Source organism: Aphelocoma coerulescens, chromosome 2 (assembly GCF_041296385.1).
Source record: "Aphelocoma coerulescens isolate FSJ_1873_10779 chromosome 2, UR_Acoe_1.0, whole genome shotgun sequence".
NCBI lineage: Eukaryota > Metazoa > Chordata > Aves > Passeriformes > Corvidae > Aphelocoma > Aphelocoma coerulescens.
The window spans coordinates 95,113,548-95,137,331 of NC_091015.1; the positions used below are offsets into that span (position 1 = coordinate 95,113,548).

The 23,784-nt window shown below is 40.5% G+C and overlaps 1 protein-coding gene across 9 annotated transcripts in view; it reads left to right on the plus strand.

Moving 5' to 3' along the window:
* The window catches only part of IKZF1 (IKAROS family zinc finger 1), a 67,267-nt gene that overhangs the window by 26,652 nt on the left and 16,831 nt on the right, over positions 1–23,784 (plus strand). For 5 of the 9 annotated variants that reach the window (XM_069004097.1, XM_069004098.1, XM_069004096.1 and 2 more), the window contains exon 4: positions 21,794–22,054. The exons of 3 other annotated variants lie outside the window; for them this stretch is intronic. In XM_069004097.1, the coding sequence (XP_068860198.1) occupies positions 21,794–22,054 (261 nt within the window). Of the gene's footprint in view, positions 1–19,689; positions 19,750–21,793; positions 22,055–23,784 lie in introns of all 9 variants that reach the window. One more of the 9 variants, XM_069004104.1, reaches the window with a different exon arrangement.

A 23,784-nucleotide genomic window follows, 5' to 3' on the forward strand; every position in this document is an offset into this window, starting at 1 on the left:
ACCTTATCCTTTGAGCTCACTATGTGAGGTTTCTTGAAGCCTCAGATGGTCTCTTAGGAAAAAGCTTTGCTTGGAGGGCAGTAGGTAGGTATGACATAGCCACCAGTGCAGGCTTACCCTCAGCATGTCATTTATGGTGAAGATATGTGAACACAACAAGCTGTTAACTCATGAAGGTGGATCAGCTAGTATCCCAGGATTCCAGCTTCCAGAGACAGCTTATGTCATGGCTCATCCAGCTGCCTCCCTGAGCAAGCAAGTGAGCAGAGCAGCAGCCCAAAAGCAGGCTAGACCTCAGCCTGCAATGTGAGATGTCCTGCTGCTCTCTCCCCCCCTCCCTCCCTCCCTTGCTTCCTCCCTCACTCATAAGTGGATTCTGTGTTATAAAGGTGTGCATTCCTAGTAAATTAACCCTGGTGTGTGCTTCTTTCTTTGCTTTTTTACACATTTTGAAGTTAGGAATAATGCCCAGTTCCCGTATTGCAGTTCAGAGTCATGTTTCTCAGAAACATTTAGGTGTCTAAGTTACCTGTATAAAAAAGAGATCCCAAGAAGGTATCTAATCTAGCATTTCACCATTAGCCATAGTGACACTACGGGCACCAAGTAGGATTTTTGGAAGTGAGTAACTCGTGCTCTATTGATGCAAATGAGATTTCAATCCTAACATGCCAGAATCCATACCTAAAAATTGTATTAAGAACCTGATTGAAAAAAAATGGCAGAACAAGCACAGAATTACTCTCAATTTCCAGCCAAAACAAGCCTGATCAAAAGGAAAAGTTAAGGCACACATTTTGCTCTTTGCTTTTCACATTCCATTTTCCTTGTTTTTCCTCCCCCAAAGATAGTCCAAAATTATCTCTCTTGAGAAGTGTAATAAATGTAGCAAAAGTGGAGAAATATGACAGCATAAATGAACTTCCACTCTTCCAAGCCACATATCAGAGTTTAAAGAGAAAAAAAAAGAAGAAAAAAAAAAAAAAAGAAGAAACTGAAGAGTAAGGAGAACTTTCACATGAACCATTTTTTTTACCCTGGAAATGTTACTTCTGAGGAAGTGGCTCTTACCAGAGTTTTCAGTAACTTTGAGACTATTTTATGGAACGATGTGAGAAACTCACTTGTTCCCTGACACCTCCTTCAAAAATAAATACTAGTTGAGATCTTTAGAATGAATTGCTTATTCCTTCATATAACAGAGAGTATCTTCACATGATTTTGCCCTCCCTGCTGATTAAGTAACAACAGAAATGTTCAATGCAATGGAAAGGTGGGTTTAAACTAAAGCTGGCGACACTTTCAGCTCATGTTGCAATTAATAGAAGAGGAAATATTCATTCTCCATATTTCATCATTTAAAAGCATCCTGTATTTGTAAGAAGCCGTGACCAGCCAACATCCCTGCTATGGATTTGAACTTCCCAAATCTTTGGTGGCTTTTGAGTTTGGGGTTTTTTTTCTCTAAGCTAAGAGCTTCATGTTCTGATTTTTAATAGTGGCTTAGGGGTTTTTTGGAGGGAGATCCATCCCTTTTCATTCACAGTACTGTGCACCTCAGCATTATATGGACCGAGTTATGGAGCCTGTTTTTTCCTGCTTTGAATATGTGTTGCAATGCTCGGAAGTGGTAGCAGTGGTTGGCATTGAAGCGGAATGGTTTCATTAGCACCAAAATGGGGACTGCCAGCTGGGGAACACTGCTGTTTCTGCACCCCTCATGCTGCATCTGCTTTTCAGATATATCTTTCCATATGAGAATTTGTTTTCAGGGGAAAAGAAACACATGAACCTATAGAATTCACTATGAAAAATATATTTGCCTTATTGTGGGGTGGGACCCACTGCTTGGGTTTTGTGCCCAGGTTTGCAAAGGGGAAACACCTACGTGACTGAGGGAAGTGTCAAATTGTCCATGATCCATCCATACCCTGAGGTCCAGCTGGCTGTTATTCACAATTCAGGCTGCCTTTCCAAAGCAGAGCACTCCTCCTGTTTTCCCAGACCAAAGCCATGAGCATCTCTTCCACACTGATATGGTACCTTCCTTTGGGAGTCAGGGTTCATCCTTTTTCCCCCCCAAAATACAACTAATTTTGTAACTGGCACCTCCCGTGGCTGGACGGTGGAGGGGAGGTGGGGAAGCCCTGATGGCAAGCGTGGTCACTGGAGCTTTGTCTGCTGCAGGTGTGGATCTACAGCAATTTATCTAGAAGTCAAATGGGAACTAGGCTTTTCTGGGGAGGTGTTGAGCTTCCTGCCCATTTGTCTGCATAATGGCAAGTAGAAGTAAGAATGAGAAATGATAATTGTGCTAGCAAAAGGCTTCAGTGGCTTTGGAGCCCAACACATGAAACATATGAAGGAGGAATAATGGTAATGAGGCATTACCTCTGTTGTAGTATCACATTTGTTTAATCTTGCCATCACATTGCTAGTAGATCCTGGTAAAATTGGTATCCTATCATGGGCTTATTGTGGTGTTAAATGGAATTCTTTTCCTCCTTGCAAAACGGACTAGAGAAGTCTGATATTGTTTATTCTATAATTACACATTAATGAGTCCACATTTGCTGTACAGTATAAGCATTAATAATAAGCTCTTTCCTGTGTTCAAAGAAAGAGACTGATTTATACAATGCATGATACAACCCTTGGTGTTTAGAAGACAATGCAAATATGTTTTATGTTTCTAAAACTTTCTATGATTCATTTTTTGTCTTTAATACTCCCTCTGAAATTTGAAATGGCAATGTATTTTCCAGATATCAGGAGCCGTTTATTCCGTACTTTCGCCTTTGCATGTTTATATGTACACACATACACATATGTACATACAAATATGCATTTTAGCACTCATAAAATTATGTGCCTGGAAAACCAAATTCTCTATGTTTATGTCAATGTAAAAACAGTCCACATATGCAAAAGAACATCTATCTTGAAAGCCGAGCTTTTTCTTCTTCTTAAGACCAAGCAAACATGCACTCTGCAACATAAACACATGCCATAAAATTTTTTTTCAAACCTAAAAGAGGAAAAGGTTAGTTCCTGCTAGCTTGTCTGTATCCCTATAAGAAAGTTAACTGTAAATTCCATTTGGGAAGTGGGCAGCAGCTGAGGAAGACCCGCTTGTACCCATTGTGGCTTTTCTAGTCTGCTTAAAGCTGCTGGGCCAAGGCAGCTGTGAAGGTCATGGTACTAGAAGGCCCACCAAGGAGTTCATGAACATAGAGAAAGATGGGGAAAGGAGGGAGAAACACACATGCCCTCAAGTCTTCCTGCTAGCATTCTTTGCCTGAAGAGGGTCTCCTGCCTGCTGCTGCTGGCTCAGCAGTGAGGGCTACATGGGTCCTGAGAATTCTCCCCTGCTGCTCATAAATGAAATTCCTCCTTGCATTCAGGTATTCTATTAACTTAATTCCTTGCAGTGTTATATAGGTAAGGTCTGTAATGGAGAGACAGGGAAACATTCATTAAAAGTTTTTCTCCAGAAGATTCTTTTGCAGTGCTATACCAAATTTAGGATTGCATAGTGAAGCTTTTTGGACAATATACTGCTCACAGAGGGAGATGTGTGTGACATATTGAAATAATCTACTGGAAAATGCAGATATAATATCTTGTGTCTCTTGTTTGAGATACAGCTTTCCACTAAAAGCTTCTGTGTGCCTAACTTGATAACTTTCTTAGAGATGTTTCAGTAGCTAACTGAGCTAATGAATACAAAAGCACAGTTAAAAGCACCACTGAAATCGTGGTAGTGATGGACCCCTCTGCTCTCCTGCCCCAGAAAGCAACTTGTATTCAGGGAATCTCCTTATGCACATCTCAGGGAGCTTCAGGCGAGTTCAAAATATATCTCCCCACAAAGACCAGGCTAGTTGAGCACAATGCAGTCCCCTGCTTTCCTGTGTGGGAACTCATGTTTTCTGTGCAAAGGTGGTTTTTTTCACCCTTATTTTTTGCCTTCAGTGAGACAGAGCACAAATAGTTGCCTGCTTCCTGAGAACACAGTGATCCTCACATTCTGGGCTGCAGGTTGTGTTTTTCACATTCAGGCATAGGATGGGAGTTAATCAGATAGCCATGGGCAGCTCTAGCAAATAACACATTTGCATCAGCAGAAGCTAGTTTCAGCAGACTTGCTGGGAAGATTTGCTGCAGCATGCCACCATCCTGCACTACTGACAGGCACTGCACATTCATTTGATAAAACAGATGACAATAGAAAATGAAACTTTTAACATTCTCTTCTTCAAACCCTTGAGAAGCACCTTACCCTGCAGGTGTGAGCCTGTGATTCACATCAGGTTTCCTGAGACTCCATGATGCCTTTGAGGTAAAGGGATTTGAAGCTGTGGATGAGCCGTGCTTCATTTGTCCTGGTGGCAAGGAGAGCTCTTAGAACCACTCTAATGGAAGTGACAATCCTGATGACAAACAGTTTCCAAGAGTTCAAAAACCTTCAAGCAGAATATTGCGATTACTGGGATTTGAGTGTTTTATGTGCTCAGAAATAATCAACCATTACAATTTTGTCTGTGTTGGACAAGTAACTTGGAACTGAGACTTGACTTTCTCTCTTCTAAATGAACAAAGCATCATTCATTAGTCCCACATTTTTGTCTCTGGTTGCTGACCAGTTTACCAGGTAAAGGTTCATTTTCTGAAAACCGAGTCTGCACGCTTTCCGCAGCCTCTGACAGACCTGCCCGGCCATGACCTGACTCAGCTTGCATAACCAATAGCCCAAACTGTATTTCTGGATGTATGTGTTTGTAGGAGCTGAAGTTAGCAGGATTTCATTTCCTTTCTTGACCTCACTGTACTCCACAGTGCAGCATAGCCATGGCAGATACAAAAGTTTATCTTAGCTGATAAGAAGTAGCAACTTCTGTAGAGCTGTTTTGCATTTTAATGAGGAAGGGTTTTCACGCTTTCCATTTGCCTCACACTTAGTCCCACCACGCTGTCTAGGTGTTCATATGGAATTTAGGTGCATTATGAATCCTGGGTTGGGCACTGCTGATGCACTCTCTCTGACTTGGTAGCAACAAGGAGCTGCAACTTGGTAGTTCATCAGAAAGAAGGTTTCCTAACATTACCACACGATAGGACACACATTTGTGTGTTTCTGTACTGAGAATCCATCATATTTGGTGAAAATGCAATGCAGTGGCTTTTCCTTTGGAATATTTGAAAAGCACTTTATACATAAACTGGGCAGATGCTTTGAAAAGGATTCTTCCAAGTAAAAGGCACTTACACTGGCTAGGGCACGCGACTAGGAGCAGAGAGGAAGTTTGACAGAAACTTTGCCTGCTAGACACTTTCAAATATTCCATAAATGCTGAGATGGCAGGAAATGCCAACAATGATAGTCTAAATAGATCATTAACCCTTATAGGAGACCAAGTTTTGATCACCCTTTGAATGCCTGGCACCAGTTTTCACAGCACAGGTCTTGTTCTAGTTGCATATAATTGTGTGTCTTCTGTCCATTTTAGCTGTTGCTGTTGGTGTAAGACTGAGTGAGTGAATTAAACTTTGGTTTTTTCTACTGCCATTATTTTTCAATTGTTTTGTTGGGACTTTTTTTGTCTCTGGTTTTATGTTGTGGCACAGGGTTCCTGAAAAAGAACCTCTGTTACTCTAAAGACTGCACAAACACCAACAGAACACCCCAAAGAGTTTACAGTCTAATTAAGGCTATATATATACATAATTGATTAAGCTTTACAAGTCCTAGCCAAGGTAAGTGTAAGGTAGAGCAGAATGAAATGTAATCAATTTTTCTGTGGAATCTAAACCATATACAGTATTCTAGAGACCAGAGGGCAAATTTGTTTTTCTAGCAGATGCAGCAAAACAGTCTTGTGAGTTCTTCCAGGGTGCAGTGGGATTGGTTTGGTTCAAAGTACTCAACTTTGTTTCAAACCACATCTGTTTAGCTTGAAAAGTAAGATTGAAAAATATAAAGCAGGTAAAAGTAAATAAATTAAGGATTTGGTGATCGTACATGAGGGAATAAAATAAATATTGTCAACTAATTGTTAGATCACTTGGGTAATCCGGAAGTAATTAGTTTCCTGACTCCTAATTAGTCTAGATTTTAGTACAGAGGAGCAATCTACTGTATCACTTAACTTTTGGAAAAAAAGGAGAGCTGATTCTGAGCTCTGTGCCTGATTTGGAAAGGCAGAAATCCTGGCACGTACCACTGCAGTGAGTGAAATTCCAGCCTGGTGTTGGTTTGACAGAAGTGAGTGAGGCTGGTCTCAGGAGGCTGGGAAGCTGAAGATAAAGTTGGGACATAAGCCCAAATTTCAGGGTATCAGATCCATAATCTTGTCCAGGCTTTTCTTTACACTGAGATGTTTCTGAAGATCTTTTGCATTTAAAATATATATTTATATTCTAGCAATTTGGTTTTGGAGTGAGATTTCACACCTCATAACTGAATGTGTATGAGAAGCATGACACAGTTTTCAGTTTTAGGTCATTTCCCACACCAGAGGTACAGGCTGGGCCCCTCTCTTCTCTCCTTTCTCAGATCACTGATTACTTTTGCCATGCTGGCTTCAGTGTAGAGAATAATTAAAAACTGCTTTGACTATTAAACAGCTTATGCTTCTTCTCTTGAGGTAGTTGCCTTTGGGACTTTTACATCTCTCTTGGAACAGAGTGATAGCATGGGAAAAGGTCAGCTGAGGAAAAATAAAATTTCTTTCCTGCTTCTGTATCAGTCTGAGGAAGAAAAAGTTTACTTTTTGACCTTGAACAATCCTGGATAAGGGAGAGCTGGCTGAGGGCTCCAAGCATTTGATATCCAGTATTTTATGGGTGTAACCAAGGTTTTATTAGACTGGACAATAATTCTACCTTTGTGTAATTCTCAGTGATGTAGGACACATCACAGATTATGGGTAGCATTTGCACAAATACCTAAGTGACGCAATATTTTGGCACAACTTCTGCCTCCTCCATGGTCCCTAGTCTTCTTCTGTGGAACGCATAAGGAGGGTGACCAGTGCATGGCCAGATTTCAGCTTTATGTGTTAGGACACTTGAGAGGCATGTACCTGAATATAAGAATCACTCTAAGCAGCAAAATGGCTTTTGAATTCCCCATTAAAAAAAAAAAAAAAAAAGTCTTATCCCTATTTTAAAATAATTGAAAAATGTGCAGATAGGGAAGTAAGGGCACATGATGGATTAAAACCCTTTCCCATGGCCACACAGGAAGTCTGTGGCTAAGCTAGGAATTAAACCTAGATTTCCTCAGTCTGCATCCAGTGCTCTGCCCCCCTTTCAGGCTGTAAAATGTTGTTTTTTATCAAATTCTCCATAGGCTGAAGCAGTAGGACACTGAGTGTGAGAATGAGAATATTAGAGGAAAAGTACTATTAATAATTGCTGAGAAATTAAGAATAGTTCTGGATCAAGTATTACCTATTTCTATTGCTATTTAATGTTCTCTTTTTTCCAAGTTTACATCAGCATAAAAATCCCCTTGTGGTATTGTTCCTTAACCAAACTACTTGTGCCTTTCCTTATGGCTAGGGTTGCAGTGGAGCCCAATGCTTAGCTGTTTCCAACTGTTCTGGTTTAACAGTAAGTAACATTATGACTGGATTGGCAGAAAAATGATTCTATTTCTGCCTCTTTTGCTTTACATTTCTCATCCAAAGTCATATAGAAAAATTACATCCATTTCCTGTGGAGAACATCCATATCTAAGTTCTCTCTTACCATGCTCATTTGATTTAACAAAACATTCTTTCTTGAACAGCTGCATGACTGAATTTTATCCTTGGAAATGCTGAGCTACATCAAGAGGGGCTCCACTGAGGTGAAGTCAGACCAGGACTAGTAACGCCAGAAGAAGGCAGGTCATGCCCCTCAAATCTGAAATAAACAGAAGCCCATCTCTGTAGTAGGTAGGATATGACAAGCTAGGCAAAGCCTTCACATTCATTTATGTTCCTCTCACATAAATATACTGGGTATTGCACAGCTTGGTCACTGCCAGCCCTACAAGAATAATGTACTGTATAAACTCTGCCCTTGTAAACTAGAGGTACTGGTGCTGTACCTGTAAGGAACTGGGAGAGCAGTCAGAGCTGCAGGATGGGACATGCAGTGCAGGTCTCCAACAGTGATTCCATCTCATGGACTGTTGCCGTTCACTGAAGGATACTGCTAACTCCTTCCCATTCAGGTAGGAAGACCCACATGTCCCAGATTACATTAACTTCAGATGAAGAACTAAATACTGCTCAAGTGGCCCACAGGATATTTCCTAATTTACAGATAAATGGTAGGGAGAAGAGCTGAACCTGCTGATATTCTCTGTGGAAGAGTATTTCAAAGAAAGTGAGGCCTTACTAAAGCCCTTTCTTATCACCTCCTGACAGCCTCTTTTGTGGGGAATAGCCACAAATGGTTTTGATAGTTCTTCCATCAAAATAGCTTTCATGCAGTGATGAACAAATAAATATACCACAGTACACCTTTGTGTAACACTCCTGTCTTCATTTACATGCAGGATTTCACCACTGGCTTCCTGAGAAACTACAAAATTCATCTAGCCACCAGATAAGACAAAAACTGGAGCTTGACTCAAAAAGGATGCATAACTGTTAGTGTTGTGGTATTTATAGGGGGTCATTTCTCATGTTTTTACTTTCTACTCAGCTTTTTATCGGAAAAATCCTTGCTGAAAAGTCCCCAAGAAATGGAAGACTGTAAAAGGTGGCATTCTCACTCTGTTCTTAAAGCAGTCCATGTTCTGTTTTGTATCTATTTTGCCTGGAAATGAAGAAGAGACAATTCTTCATGTGAATTTCAAACAGTCTCTGCTCCAGCCAAGTTTCATTTTGAACAAGTGGGACACATGATCTCAGTGGAAGGACTTCCTAAGTTGTCTGCTCCATCTGCTGCCAGCCAGGCAGGATTGCCCAGTTAGGCAATCCCTACTCTGCTTTAGCCAATTTCCTTCTGTACTCTTCCATCACTCTGTCCCCCACAGCTGCCTTCAGCAAGAAAGACCATTGCATAATTGTACCTTTGAAGATAAGGTATGAAGATAAGGATTGGGCTGGATTAGTTCAGGTTTGGAGGAGTCCAGCTGCACACAGAGCAGCACAGTTTGGCCTGTCCTAAAGTAGGTGGGGAAGGAAATAAATGTCAAGCGGATGAAAGAGAAGAATAGTAATCTGTAAGATAACTGGAGAGGCAAAAAGGGCTAAATCTCTCCATTTTTTGTTAGTTTTAATTTTTTTTTTCTGCTAAGCCACTAAGTATAATTCCTGGTTTATGCTTCCCTTTCTGTCACTTCTCCATAATTCTTAGCATTTCAGTTGGGCTGCTGTCTCTTGGCTGCTTCCTCTTTTCCTGCTTTCCTATATTTCATTAGTTGCCCTTCTTCCTCTTAGAGTACTTTTATAACAGAGTGAGGAGGATGTGGAAATGTTAAAATGTGATACAGAAACTGCAGTGTCACAACTTCAGCTCTTTTGTTTCACCTCCAGGAATACAAAGAAACAGATCAGAGTGGAGAGGCTGGAGCGGGTAGCTGAGTGCAGGAAGAGAGAGATTTATAAATACAGAAGAGAAATGACAAAAAGTCAGAAAGTTTCCAGCTTGATAACTTGAGATAATGGCTTTCCACATAGTTAAAGATAATCCTAAACTGAACCATCACTGTGTCCTTGAATACAAAGGAGAGACGCAGGCAGTACCATTGCAGGGGCCTCCTATAATACTGCTGCAACAGAGGAGACATAGCCATGATGTGGTTTTGAACTTTCCTGAAGAGATGTGAAAGCTGAGCAGAGATCTAGACCTGTGTTGTGCACAGTTCATAAAATTGTCCTTTCAAAACAATCAACAAACAAATAAACAATAGAACCTCAAAAGAAAAACTATTTTTAGGGCCCATGTCTGTATGTGAAGTAAACCTTTGGAAGACAACATGGTTGAAAATGAGATGCTGTAGCTCTCTTGAGATATTAGGCCCCTGGAAAAACTCACTCCCAAGGACTTTGCTCCAGCTGCTTCCTAGGGCACCCATTAACTAGAGGTGCTCTTCTTTCTCTTCTCTTCTCTTCTCTTCTCTTCTCTTCTCTTCTCTTCTCTTCTCTTCTCTTCTCTTCTCTTCTCTTCTCTTCTCTTCTCTTCTCTTCTCTTCTCTTCTCTTCTCTTCTCTTCTCTTCTCTTCTCTTCTCTTCTCTTCTCTTCTCTTCTCTTCTCTTCTCTTCTCTTCTCTTCTCCTTTTTAATATCTGTGGTCTCCTAGAAACCTTCCAACTTAAGTGATTTAAAATTCCATCATAGCAACTGGTGTAGGAGTTGATCCAAACTTCCAGGCCATGACAGATGCTAGGGAGATAAACAACTGTGGCTAGAGAGGAAATGGGTAATACGTTAAGACTGCCCTTTGTGGAAGGAGTTAGAGGAACAGAAGGTAAAGGTTTCATGTTAAGCCAAGGGGACAAGGGGGAAGCTGTAATAGCTTCTGAGCTATGGCTGCAATTGGACTCAAGTTCCACAGCATTCTTAGTGTGGGTTTACTGTTTCTCCACTCCCCTCAGTCCCCCACCATAGGAAGCTCAGGTTGCCTTAAAAATCTGAGTATCACTTAAAGAGATTTAAGCTCCCAGATAATTTTGACACTTCGAAATTGCTCTCCACTGCTACACTGTTGCTTTCAGCCTGGGGTGCTACAGTGGACCAAGGATTTCATAGTCTCCATCTGCTGCAGATTGGAAGGCAATACCTGAACCCTCTCTGAGATATGAAATCAGAATATGCCCATATATGTCCTTTTCGTTAACTATTGTGCTACTGATCAACTTACAGGTTATAACAAACAGAGTTTGTGAGGAGGTAACAAATGCCTGCCTGCACATGCATGCTAAACAGAGGATACTTCTGAGATGACTGGATGCCCAAGATTCAGATATGGAGCTTGAGACAGTGGTCTAATTTCTTAGTGGATCAGCATTTTCCAGGGTGATATGTTTTCTGATAATCTAGTTTCATTAGTATCTGAATTTGGGGTGCCCCAAAACATTAGTTGCTTATATTGAAAAGAGTGAGTGTTTGAACACTAGTTAGACCACATTGGATTATTCTGTTCTGTACCTCATCCAAAAATAAAGACTCTGGTGGGATAATTTCTGTGGTCTGAGTTCCATCATTTTCTGATGTTCATAATAGTCGGGTTTGGGCTCCTTGTGACAATTTAGTTAAGTGATGCTGTTGGAGACTATTCAATTTAAAACCTATTATTTTGAAAGACTTGTCCCTTGAAGTTCTGCCAGCAATGTGTTGGCTTGGATGCTTTGTTGATCTATCCAAGTTAGGAAAATGGTTGCACTTTGATGCAAGATACCAAGCATGGTAATTGTGACTGTCTGAAGATTGTGATCTTGACTGTGTTTCCAGTGAGTTTCAAATGTCAGATTACTCATTCAACAGAGACATAAAATAGTTTTAAAACACCTTTTATGCTCACCAGCCTTAGATATTGCTGAAGAATTGTTCAGAGTTTGAGGAAGTTACACCTGAGTGGATTGACTCTCTCTTCTGGAGGCATGGTGACACCTGAGCAAGAAACTCTGCTAAACTTCAACTCTGCAGCCTAGTTCCTTTCTGGTTTTGGAGACACACTTCAGGACAGGAATAGGGACTCCTAAATTTGGTAGTTTTGAATCACATCTGAGGTGTGATTGCAGATCAGAACTAGGAAGTCCAGGTAGGGTACTCTTCCTGCTGTAACATCTTTTATATATAAAACTCTTTAGTTTTAACTTCTGACATATTTTTCTCCACATCTTTCTGAGAAACAGACCTTTTTTTTAAAATATTGTCTCCTTCTGCTTTTTCAGAAAGCTAGTGAAATCTAGGTTTTTCTCTTAGCACTGTGCTCAAAGACCCAAGAAACCAGTATTCAACTTTGCAACTGTTGGATGCCTCACAGAAGAGGCATCCAATGCCAGGGATGACTTGTCATAGCACTAATATGGTTAAGGTTGGATTCTTTTCAGGAAAGGGAAGGTGTGTTTGTTTTTCCTGAGGTAGAAGCAAGAAAACAACAAGCTTGAAAAATGGTGAAGAAGTGAGGAAAGACAAGAAGTTTCTTAAAAATGTGTACTAAACAGAGTCTGTAGACTTTCAGAATTATACAGATCTCTAAGTGCTCAAGAGTCTGCCAGCATCATTTGGGGTTTCTTGGCATTTCAAAACAGAGGACTGATTGCCAGAGGGGGAATACAGGTCCCTGTAGCAAAGCATTGTCTGTGATACACAGTGGGAAATAATTGATTTTGTCCTGACATTCTTCTTCTCAGGAGCTATCAGGTAGATCCATATTCAGAGAATTTCTCTGAGATTTCTGTGTCTCGGTTTGAGACAAGTTTAGGAGGAAACGTCCTGTAATGAACGTCTCCTCGTAAGAGGGCAGGTTTCAGCACTCCCTCTCCCACGGACACAAAATTAATTTAATAAGTGCAAAAAACTATTTATTTAACAAGTAGAGTGTCAGCAGGGCAAAGAAACAGATGAGTAATGTTCGATAATAAACCTCCTCAATGCGGAGAAAGCTGGTGGATTTAGAGTTCCCTCTGTAGATGTCTCAGTCCCTCCTGAGGTTGGAGGCTGGAATGCAGTGTCCCTGCAGCTTCCCTGCTGGCCCATGGGGTCTGATGATCTGGTTCTTGGATCACAGCTAGGCCAAACAGTTCCAGAAGAAGAAGTTCCGGAGTATTTTGGTATGCAGGTATGCCAGTAAGGGAAAATTTCTTGCCTCAGCTCACAGGTTGGCTAAAAGCAGGAAGGTGCTCCCTCAGCTCTGCAGCGGGGAGAACAAGGGGGAGTGTATGTGAGCCCTTGAATACAAACTGCACTGAAATATTCGCCTGGCTTCTCTCCCCCCTCTTCTGGACCCAGCCTAAAGCTATGGGACCCCTTTCTGGGCATAAAGCAGACAAAAGGGAAATACAGTATCATCATAAAATCACCCCAAGACACTTCAGAACAATTTTTGCCTCTTCCCTAGAAGATGTAGATTAGGATTTCCTTTCGCTGGAATGTTGAGCACACACTAATCAAGTAAACAACAGTTTAGATTGCAAAACTTTCTCATAATATTTCTACAACCCAAAAAGAAGAGTCTTCAATTGTATCTGGAAAAATAACTGAGCATTCAGGGTTAACAGACATAAAGCAGGTCTCGTAATTCAACATCACCTTCTTTTCACAGTCCTGAGAGAGAACATCGACTTTATCACTCATAAAGTGATGACTACATTTGATTTGCTTTAGCCTAAAATAGACTTTCAGTATCCCTGGAGTTTTTTTCCCCTGTGTCAGATGAGGGGGACACAGAAGACTCTGCTCAGCAATTTGTTTTTGGAGTAGGCAAGATAATAAAATTTTCATAGTGCATTCCCTCCCAAGTGCTGAAATGGCTGGGTTCCTCTCCATTTCTTCCTCTGACCTCTTCTCAAAAGAGGACATTGACAGTGCACAGCTTTGGCACGACACCCAAGGGCACCTCCCCAAACCTAAACACAGCTGCTTGGTCTAATTTTAGATCTTCTGACCCTTTGACAGCTATGTGGAACTATGTACATTTGTGTAAAATGTTGCTCAAGACATCAACTATGTACATTTGTGTAAAATGTTGCTCAAGACATCATCATGGTATCTGAATGGTCCCTGGAAAAGTCCCTGGGTCCGTTCACTGATAGCAAAGGCACAGCACATTCATTGTTAACGTGCATGGACTTTTTAATGTGGATGGACTTGCAAGGGCCTGACCCTGAGCCAGGGTAGCTCTGTGCTACTCCAGGCACAAAAGTAAGGATGTGCAAGCAGCTCACTGAGCTGGCGCATGAAAAGGGGAGGGTTTGCAAAGGAGGGCTTTGAAAATGCAAATGCCCTTTGCATTCAGGGCAAGGCAAATTTAGGTTCTCTGAAGTAATATACAAAATAGTTCATCTCCCTGCCTTTCCCTGAACCACAGAACCAAGGGCACTTCATTGCTCCCAAGTGGTAGTTTTGTTCTTCAGGGCAGTGACTGTTGCCTTCAGCTGCTACCTGACCAAAACCCTCTGTGCATGTTCTTATTTCACAGGCTTTGCTCTTGGTCAAGCAAGCTTAAAATTCCCCCTCTAACTACAGGTCACATTATTTATATGTAACTGATCACCTCGTCTGTTTTTTAATTGTGTTTCTGCAATTTTTAAGCCCTTTGCCTTGTTAAGGGATGCCCACAGTAACCTCCAGGTAAGGACAACTTCCAGCTGTGACAGCATGGCTTCATGGAAGAGCCTGGCTGTCTCTTCCATCTTTGAGGAGCTTCTGGTCTGCCTGTTGAATCTCAATACAGTCATTCCTCTTCTCCAAAACACTAGTCTTTGCAGGTGCATACTCCCTTCTTGTTCTCCCAGCTGCCACATGCAACTGCCTTCAGCTAGAATTTTGTTGCATTAGTTGAAGTCTGATTAACACCTGTGACTTTCACTAAAGCATGCTTTCTGGAAGGATTAGAGCAGGGAAATGCCTTATAAGTGTTAGGATATCATATATCTGAGTCTCTGCTGTTCTTGAATAGCTGTTGCTGTGTGGTAAGAGTGTAAGCCACAATGATTGTGCCTTGTAGTCTTTTTGGAGAATCCAGCTCCAGAGGTTCCAGTCTCAGCACATAAGCATGTGTATTCACAGGTAAACCTGCATGAGCTGAGAATGTTTTTGTGTACGGTAGTTGTTTTACCTCACTGTTGTGCCTTGTTACTTAAGGTTACTTTGCTTTTTAAAAATTTCCTGCTAAATGTCCTTTTACTACTCTCTCATCCTTTAATGCTCATGTTTAAAAAATCTGGTGAAAGCAGAAGAGACAAAAAATTTGAGGATGAAAAGTGCTGTTCTTACGATCATTTGTCAGCAAATCTTTCTCCTCAGTTTGAAAGCATTCCCAGCTTACTTCTCAAAGGAGAGAAGTGTCAATAAATTCTGTTACCAGCAAACCTGCAGCAGTTCTCGTAGCTTCTCCATCATGCAGCCAGTAAAAGAGGCAGAGCATTTCCAATATAGGAAGCATGGATTACACATGCATGTGGAACTTGAGAAACAGGTTTAATACAGCATTTCCTGACAGTGTTCTTTCTTTTGCCTTTAAAACTTAGTTCTACTTGTAGTTCAGATGATGAACATCAAGCAGCCAGGTAGTTAACTGTCCTTTGAAAAAACAACTTGAATCCAGTACAAAATGTACCAGGAAGTGTCACAACAAAGACAAGAAATATGCATTAGATCAGCCCCTTGGTTTGGTTACAGATCACTTCCTACTGAAACACAAATTTAGAAAGGTATATGAAAGGCATGTAGCTTCAAGTGTGTATTTGAGGGCATTATTTGAATGTCTTTAACCAATGAAACTTTACTGGTCCTTTAGAAGATTCTAACAGGGGGCTACTGAGAGAATGCATAATGGAGCAAAAGCCACTTTTTGTAGCTGGAAAGGACATACTTTGTTTTGTTCACTTGTTTGATTCTGTATGGTTTGAATTCACTGCAGCCACTAGAAAAACATGTTGATGTGCTTTGCAATGCAGTGAAGCAGAGTTCCCTGCTCCTTTCTACTGAGAACAGGCTGTGCATGCCGACGGGTGCTGGTGCTGGCACATGGGGTGGGCACCTCCCCCAGAAAGCAGCAGGGAGAAGTAGCAGTCATGGGTGATGACATGGGTGGAGCTCCTCACACCAGTTGTCCCATGGGAGATAGCTTATCTGTGGACGCCTGTGTTTCTGGAATAGTATCCATTTGATGGAAAGCCAAAATTAGAGTAGGGAAGAAATTGGCTGCCAAGGGCTGATTGGCACTCAGAGTCAAAGGAAGCAGCATGGACCCTGCAGGGAGGATCTCCTTATCCCTCAGCACCAGCCTCTCTACCTGCAGGTGTGTCCCAGAAGTTCTTGCTGCTACTCTTCCTTCTGTTATTTTTGTTTCCCTTAAAAAATGCCCTCTAACTTTCAGCATTCTACACACAGAGACACCACAAACACTTGATTAACTGGAAATGCCGTGCTATATGTAGAAAGGAGAAAGCAAAAAAGTAATTTTTAAGAGCAGTTGGGTGCATCTGCTTTTTCTGTAGCTAAATAACCAGTTCGTTTGGTCAGTCCTATCTGTGTTCTGTTGTGTCATCTAAATTATACTGAAGAAGGGCTCAAGGCATTGCATAGTTAATTATGGTTCCTCTGCCCAGACCTTTTGTTGTCATTTTTCACACCCACACAATTCTTCTTGTCACTTCAGAAGCTCATAAGGGAAAGATACTATTAATGGAAACATAATTTAAGTTGAATAATTGGTCTTTGTTGTTTGTTGCCAAGTCTGGCTGGTGAATAATGACTCCTTAACTATTCTGTGGACAAGCAACTTTCATTTCTGGGAATGGCATCCTCCACCTGCAGTGTTCTTGTGGGGTGAGAACAGAGCTGATGATGCAGTAAATGACCATGATGTAAAAAGGAAAAGGGGGAAGGATTTCAGTTCATAGCCAAGTGCTAAAATTTTGGTATGCTGTAACAAAACAGAGTAGCTGTTAATTACGTCTTCTATCAGAAATAACGGGTGGGATTGCTGACAATATTCTGTTTTCTGAGTACTTATGTAAATAAGAAGAGATCCTGTCTGCATTTGTTGACACATGTTGGCATGCTATTTTGGTCTGATAAGTGGGTTTTTTTCCATCTTAGTCTGCCTTTTTAGCAACATTTTCTATCATTTGTTAGAGTGGATGGTGTTAAAGTTTTTTTTCTCACCGTTGCAGTGATAATGTACTGTTCAAATCAGTCAGGTATGTTTGTTGGTTGAATAGTTATGGTGTCTTCATGAGAACTCTTGTATTTTAAAACTACCCTTTAAACATCAACTAATATCAACAAAATACTTCTGACTTGTCTTGGAATAACAAGTGGGCCATGAAAACAAAAAATTACATGCACCCAAACTATTTGCAGCAATTTGCTTGGCTACAAAGTACAAGCAAGACATTGCATGAAAACAAAATCAAATTATTGGGGTTATTTTCAAAGAAAGTCTGGAGGATAACTTCTTAAAGGCAGGTATATGCCACAAGGATACAGTTTAGTACTTACTGGGATGAAAGGTAAAATCCCATTAAAAATCAAAGGGAGTAAGGGAACTCTATTGTTTAAATGCCTCAGAAGCTTCAGTGTGATTTGTCTTTCTCTGTTACTCTCTAAATACCTTTGGTAACCAGGTCTTATGCTTTTTGCTTAACAATCCCACTGGAGAAGAATATGATATGGGAGGTGAATGCCCCCTTCCAAATGGAATTATGGCCCAGGTGCTTAGACCTGTGCCATTGCCAAAGTCTCACAAAACTGAAAGGATTTTACAGCTGGGAGGGAGTCCCATAGCTAAAAGAGAAGGTAAATTGGCAATGGATCAAAAACAAATTACTAATTGTTCACATGCATCTTTTTTCCAGCTGCCTATTTCTCTGTCCTTCGAAAGCCACACTCTACGTCCAGTTTCCCAGGAGGTCTGTTTTGTTTCTGCTTTCTGCTCACTATCAACTCTTTCACTCATTGCAAAATGCCTCCCTTCCATCTCCGTGTTGCTCAGCTCTTTCCAAGGAAGGGTGATGCTGTCTTCTCTCATACCATCCTGCTTTCCTGACTGCCCTGGCCCAAGTCTGATGCAGAGCCAGCAATGCTGCTCTTCAGTGATAAATTATATCATCACCTCTCTCCCTTTTGACATATCAATTTATTTTTTTCTTAAGACTTGCCTAAATCACCTTTAGCCATAGACTACTGAAAAGATGCTTTAACATTAATTCCAAATGCTCTTCAGAAAACCCCAAGTGAAATTCCCAGTAAACATCAGAGAGCATAAGGGACCCAGCCAGTGCTCTGGTTTTGGGTAATTTTTACACACTCTGGATAGGTAAAAAAGGAATGGGGTAAAGCTGCTGTTCAGTGACAACAAAGCACTCTGCACCACTTCCACAGTAGAAAGGGGTTCGTATAAAACTTCCTTGGACTGTAATAATGTGTACAAAGAGAATAAAATCCAGAGCCTTTTAGGTCACCTCCAACCAAATAGAAGTAAATTAATTAATGAGTAATTTCTTAATGGTGTTAGAAGAGCCAACAAGAAATTATTACCATGACTTACTGTAGAGCTAATTAATGTCTGGACATGTGTGTACATAGACATGGATGTGCACAGAAATTATTTCTACAAAGATGATATCGGGTAACTGTTTCAGAAAACTGTAAAAATGCTGAGTATATTCTTAATCACTGCATATGAAAAATATGGTTTAGAGGTATTTTTCACATTTTTGTTGCTCCATAAGTGATTTCTCCACTATAGCAACGGAGGGACAGGAATCACTCTCACAAAAAAAGCAAAAAACATTGATGGTTTTTATTTCCAGTATAAGTCCAAAGGGGAAAAAAAAAAAAAAAAAGAATATACCCTTCTTTCCCTATTATTCAGATTTAACAAAAGTCCTTAGCATTTCTACTGGAGTGATTTCTCTCTCCTGTTGTGTCTCCTGCATGAGAGGGGCTCTTTTCACTAGTTCTCATACAGCAGACAGATTTGCAAGAACTACTAAGTTTGAATAGGGAGAGATTTTGTTTGTTAACTAGACCTATAAAATTTCTGTGAGGACCCAGGGTAAGTCAGGTGCCCTCACTGTCCATCAGCTCTCACTGGCAAAGTGAATTCTGCACCTGAACTGAGCCCCTGCCATGAGCTGCACTGCCAAATGGATGCACATCCTGCATACTCAGCCTGGTCTGCATCGGGACGTTCATTGAGCAGTACAGCTGCAGAGGTGCAGGGCATAGCTGTGGAGAGCTTTAGTGAAGATTGACTGGACCAATATCCCTGTCATTGCTTATGCCAAGCAATGAACTCCAGCATTACCTGTATCAGTGTGCCAAAGGCATGGTAATTTGTATGTGGTTACTCATAATATGTAGGGTGCAGTATATTTGTACAACTGGGTTTTTATAAATACATTGTGAGGACAAGTCTTAGAAATGCAAACAAAAAATATTCCAATATACACAACAATAAATATATACATGTAAAACTGAACTCCCTCTTCTTCCATTGCATAAGACCAGCAGGCGTGAGAAGAAAACAATGCAATTTCACTTTTAATAACTGCAGAGATTAGAAACAAGGATGTGTAAGGAAGAGATCTCTGTCACAGAAAGAGGACATATTGGCAAAAAATAAATTCTGAGGAAGCTGCACTGTAGGGGCCTGCACTGACCCTTTTGAGACACATTAATGAAAGTTCCTCTTGACTTCAGCAGGAATTAATGTGCAAGCAAGGGGAATACCCAAGAGCACATTATGCTTCTAGAAAACATGATAAAACTTGTCGCTGCTTTGGAGGAAAAGGGCGTTTTCACAAATGGAAATTGTTCTAGACAGATCAGGATTCCCCTGCCAGATGTCCTTCTGCTGTTCCTCCTTCATCCTAAACTGCTTATGTTGCTTCTGTGATTATAGTTTTGTCTTTCTCCTAGGTATTTATCTTATAGCAATAGTGCCATCTTCTTTTACATTTACTGCTAGCAGTACCACAAACCAGCATCCTGTTTGCCTTCTTTATTGCAGCTGCATACGGGGCGGAAGGCTTTAGGGACTTTCATGCAATAATTCCCAAATCTTTTTCCAGTAAGTATACTGAAACTCAGTTCACTACAGAGCATTTCCATCTAGTTCCTACTTTTATGATTTTTGTTTGTGTCATTTCACTTCTGAGTAATGTATGTTTGCATGCACTTAAGTAGTCTGATCTTTTTGCTTTGTTCATATGTATTTTGTTTTAACTTAACAGAAAATCTGCTTCAAAAGCCACCTTCTCCAAATCCCTGGCAGGCAAGGAGCCTATAATTGTTTAGTATAAACATATATTTATTATTCTTATAACTGAAAGGAAAAAAAATTACAAGTAAATTGTGGAAGATCTTGTCATATACTTAGGCCAAATACTTCTGTTGCTTCCATTTGCCGTGGTGAAAACAACAGTATGGGGTTGTAGTCCACTAAATTTGCAGAATCACTTCTGTTTAACCAGTCGTACCATCTTTCTATGTCATTATTTGGTCATTGATTTTTTTGCCATATCACTAAATTATTCGCCTTTTTAGAACATACACTTTCAAGGAAAACTGCTATTTATGATATGCATTTATTGTGGTTTGTGTATGATTTCTATTAAAAATGCAATACTTGAAAAATCATTAAAATACCTAGATTGGTAGACTTTTTAAAAGGTGTCCAGTCAAGCAGTATTCATAAATGTGAACACCTTTAGGCATCTGTTTCCCAGCAGGATTTTGAGTCAGGTACTCTAGTCAGTTACATCCATGCAGTCCTCCTGGGACTCTTGTGAGGTTGCAGGATGTATCAGAGAAGAGCTTGTCAGTCCTCTTCATTTCAAGGGAGTACCAAGGTCTTTCAGCCTCTTGAGGTAATTATAGCCGATAGCTTATTATTATCACACTGCTACACTATCACTTTTGAATCAGGTTACCATGAAAGAGAAGGAAAAGACCTGGATTTCATTGGATGAAACAGATCCCTCATATTCTTAGCTACCCACTAAAGTAAATTCTTTCTCTTTTTGGGCTTGGGTGGGATGAAGGTAGAGGGGTTTTTACTGTATGAAAAGTAAGATTTTGGGCAATGAAACAGGTTTTTTTCAGCCTAATGAAGAAGTATTTTTTGCCAAAATCACCAGATTAGAAAATAGGGAAAAAACAGCAAAGATTACTTTTTTCTTCATAAAACATCATGCAATCCTGTGGAGAGAAGAGGAATACTGGCATGAACTGGTCTGAATCTTGGCCCTTTTCCTTAATGTTAAAGTTGGCTGTGTTCATATCAGATCAAATTTACTAGCCTCTATGTTATCACATGTTGTGAGGCTATGGCAAATTTAGACCTAAATTCTTCTTCTGGCTGTAAGCAATTGATGCCTATGGGATTACAACAAAAATGATTTATCCAAAAGAGTCATAACACTTTTCCCAGGCACCTTTTTTATTTGACTGGTTTTTAATCATAGCTCCTGACTCTAGGGATCTTCTCCTATTATTTGTCAATCCTAATCCTCCTGTCCTAGATACACAACTATCAGTCCTATAATTTCCTTAAATTTTTCCTTCCATCCTTCCCTACTCTGCTTTCTTTATCAGTGTTTGTACTCTTTGCTTTCCCACTGTTGTTGCTTACCCCATAGAACTGCAAACCAAAACTTTGGATTCAGTACAACCCTTGGAATCTTCCTGCCAAGTGGAGAGTGTTGCATTTTCTGTTCATTTTAATCCATTGAGTTACTTACATTCATGATTGTTTTGGACAAATCCCTATGAAGTGGATTCATTTTAAATTTCATTCCAATTAGCCTGATTGTCAAAATCAAAGCTATAAACACAAAAATCTCAAAGCAACCTAGAAACAGACCTGTAATATTGTTTGGGTTCCCAGCTCCCTGGATGCCTTGTATTTGTTTTACTGATATTCACTGTTCACTGCTTGATGTGTTACAAACTCATCTCATTGCCCATAGAATTGTAGTCAAGTTCATAGCATTTGTTATTTAGTGATATTGTACCTGCTGTTTAGAAGTTAACTCCATTCATGTTATTGTTTCTTTGCCACATTATTTGTTCTGTAACCAAACTGAGTGGCATCCTGTATTGTTTTTTTTCAGCTGGTAATATTAAAATAGAGACTCAGAGTGATGAAGAGAATGGGCGTGCCTGTGAAATGAATGGGGAAGAATGTGCAGAGGATTTACGAATGCTTGATGCTGCAGGAGAGAAAATGAATGGCTCACACAATGGCCCAGGCAGCAAGGCTTTGTCAGGAGTTGGAGGCATTCGACTTCCTAACGGAAAGCTAAAATGTGATATCTGTGGGATAATTTGCATCGGTCCCAATGTGCTCATGGTTCACAAACGAAGCCACACTGGTAAGGCCTGCCATAGTTTTTCCTGTAGTTGACAAGAACTGGCCACATATTAGTAACTAAGACTTATTTTCTGTATCATGCACGTGTTGCCTCTTGTAAGGTAAGGCAGCGTTGGTGAGCCTTTGGAACTCAGTTATTTTGGGACATTCTTTTGGCCTGCACAGAAATTGAGACTTCTTCATGGAAGTCCATCTATGTGGCTAGAAATTGTGCTGTTTGTTCGGTTTGAAACAAAAAAGTTTGTAAAATCAAATTTAAAAGAAAAGTAAAGAAGTCTTGTTTAATTTCTAAGAAATGTCTAAGAACTGCTGAAAAAACCCATTTGTAGCTAACTCTGAAATTAACCCAGCTGTAATGTTTCCAACAAAAGAGCAAAGCTCTTTATGGATCAGTGATTATGAAAGTGATTGGCAAAATACATATTAAGAGAACTGTATTGATAGACTTAGTCAAAAAAGACTTACATTTCATGTCCAGTGTTTCATGAAGTAAAAACAAGTATTGTCACTGGACAAATGTGCAATAAAGTGTTTCCACTGAGACACTAAAAGAGACATGTAAAAATTTTGTGTTCCATAAGGATGGCTTTTCATTATACAGTGCTGGGAATATTCTTGCCTCCATTTTACAATTCTGAATAGTCTCAAAGAGGGCCAAAAATGAGGAGGCTGAAATAAATGAGGAAGTAAAGGGTGAGTCTCACCTTACCTGATATAAGATGTCTAAAAATTAGGCTTCCAATCTAAACTTTAATGTCATTCATAGTTAAAAGAGAAGAACTGAACTGTATTGCTGTTTCACAGAAGTTGCTTTGAAAATAAATTGGGGATTTGGCATTTTTGCATGAATATTCCAATGAGAGGGAATTTTAAAATATTTTTAAGGTAAGAATGATCTGTCTTCTAGTTACATTCAACTGAAATAGTTGTGCCAATAAACAGATAGACACTTTCTTCCTCCGTATCCTCACAGTCTTGCTTAAATAACTTTCCCAGAATTACTAAGTAGTGAGATTAACAAAGTGCTTTCAGGGTTTAATGGAGAGGATCCACGAAAAGCCCTGGACTGTATTCCATTGCCCTCAGTGTCATTGTCTGTCACAGTAACTGTGTCTGTTTAAGCTATGGAAGCGTGCGATCTGTTAGTGTAACATGGTTACCCAGGTTCAGAAACGATGCTGTTACACTGCCTGCTTCAAAGTACTTTTCAATTCCATGTGATAAATCCCTCTGTCAGGGAAGAGCAGATAATTATTGGAAAAGCCACAACTAGTACTCAGAAGAGAGGCCATAGCCTACTTCCTAGATAAAACAAAGTGGTTGTTGACTCTCCTCTCCTCTCCTCTCCTCTCCTCTCCTCTCCTCTCCTCTCCTCTCCTCTCCTCTCCTCTCCTCTCCTCTCCTCTCCTCTCCTCTCCTCTCCTCTCCTCTCCTCTCCTCTCCTCTCCTCTCCTCTCCTCTCCTCTCCTCTCCTCTCCTCTCCTCTCCTCTCCTCTCCTCTCCTCTCCTCTCCTCTCCTCTCCTCTCCTCTCCTCTCCTCTCCTCTCCTCTCCTCTCCTCTCCTCTCCTCTCCTCTCCTCTCCTCTCCTCTCCTCTCCTCTCCTCTCCTCTCCTCTCCTCTCCTCTCCTCTCCTCTCCTCTCCTCTCCTCTCCTCTCCTCTCCTCTCCTCTCCTCTCCTCTCCTCTCCTCTCCTCTCCTCTCCTCTCCTCTCCTCTCCTCTCCTCTCCTCT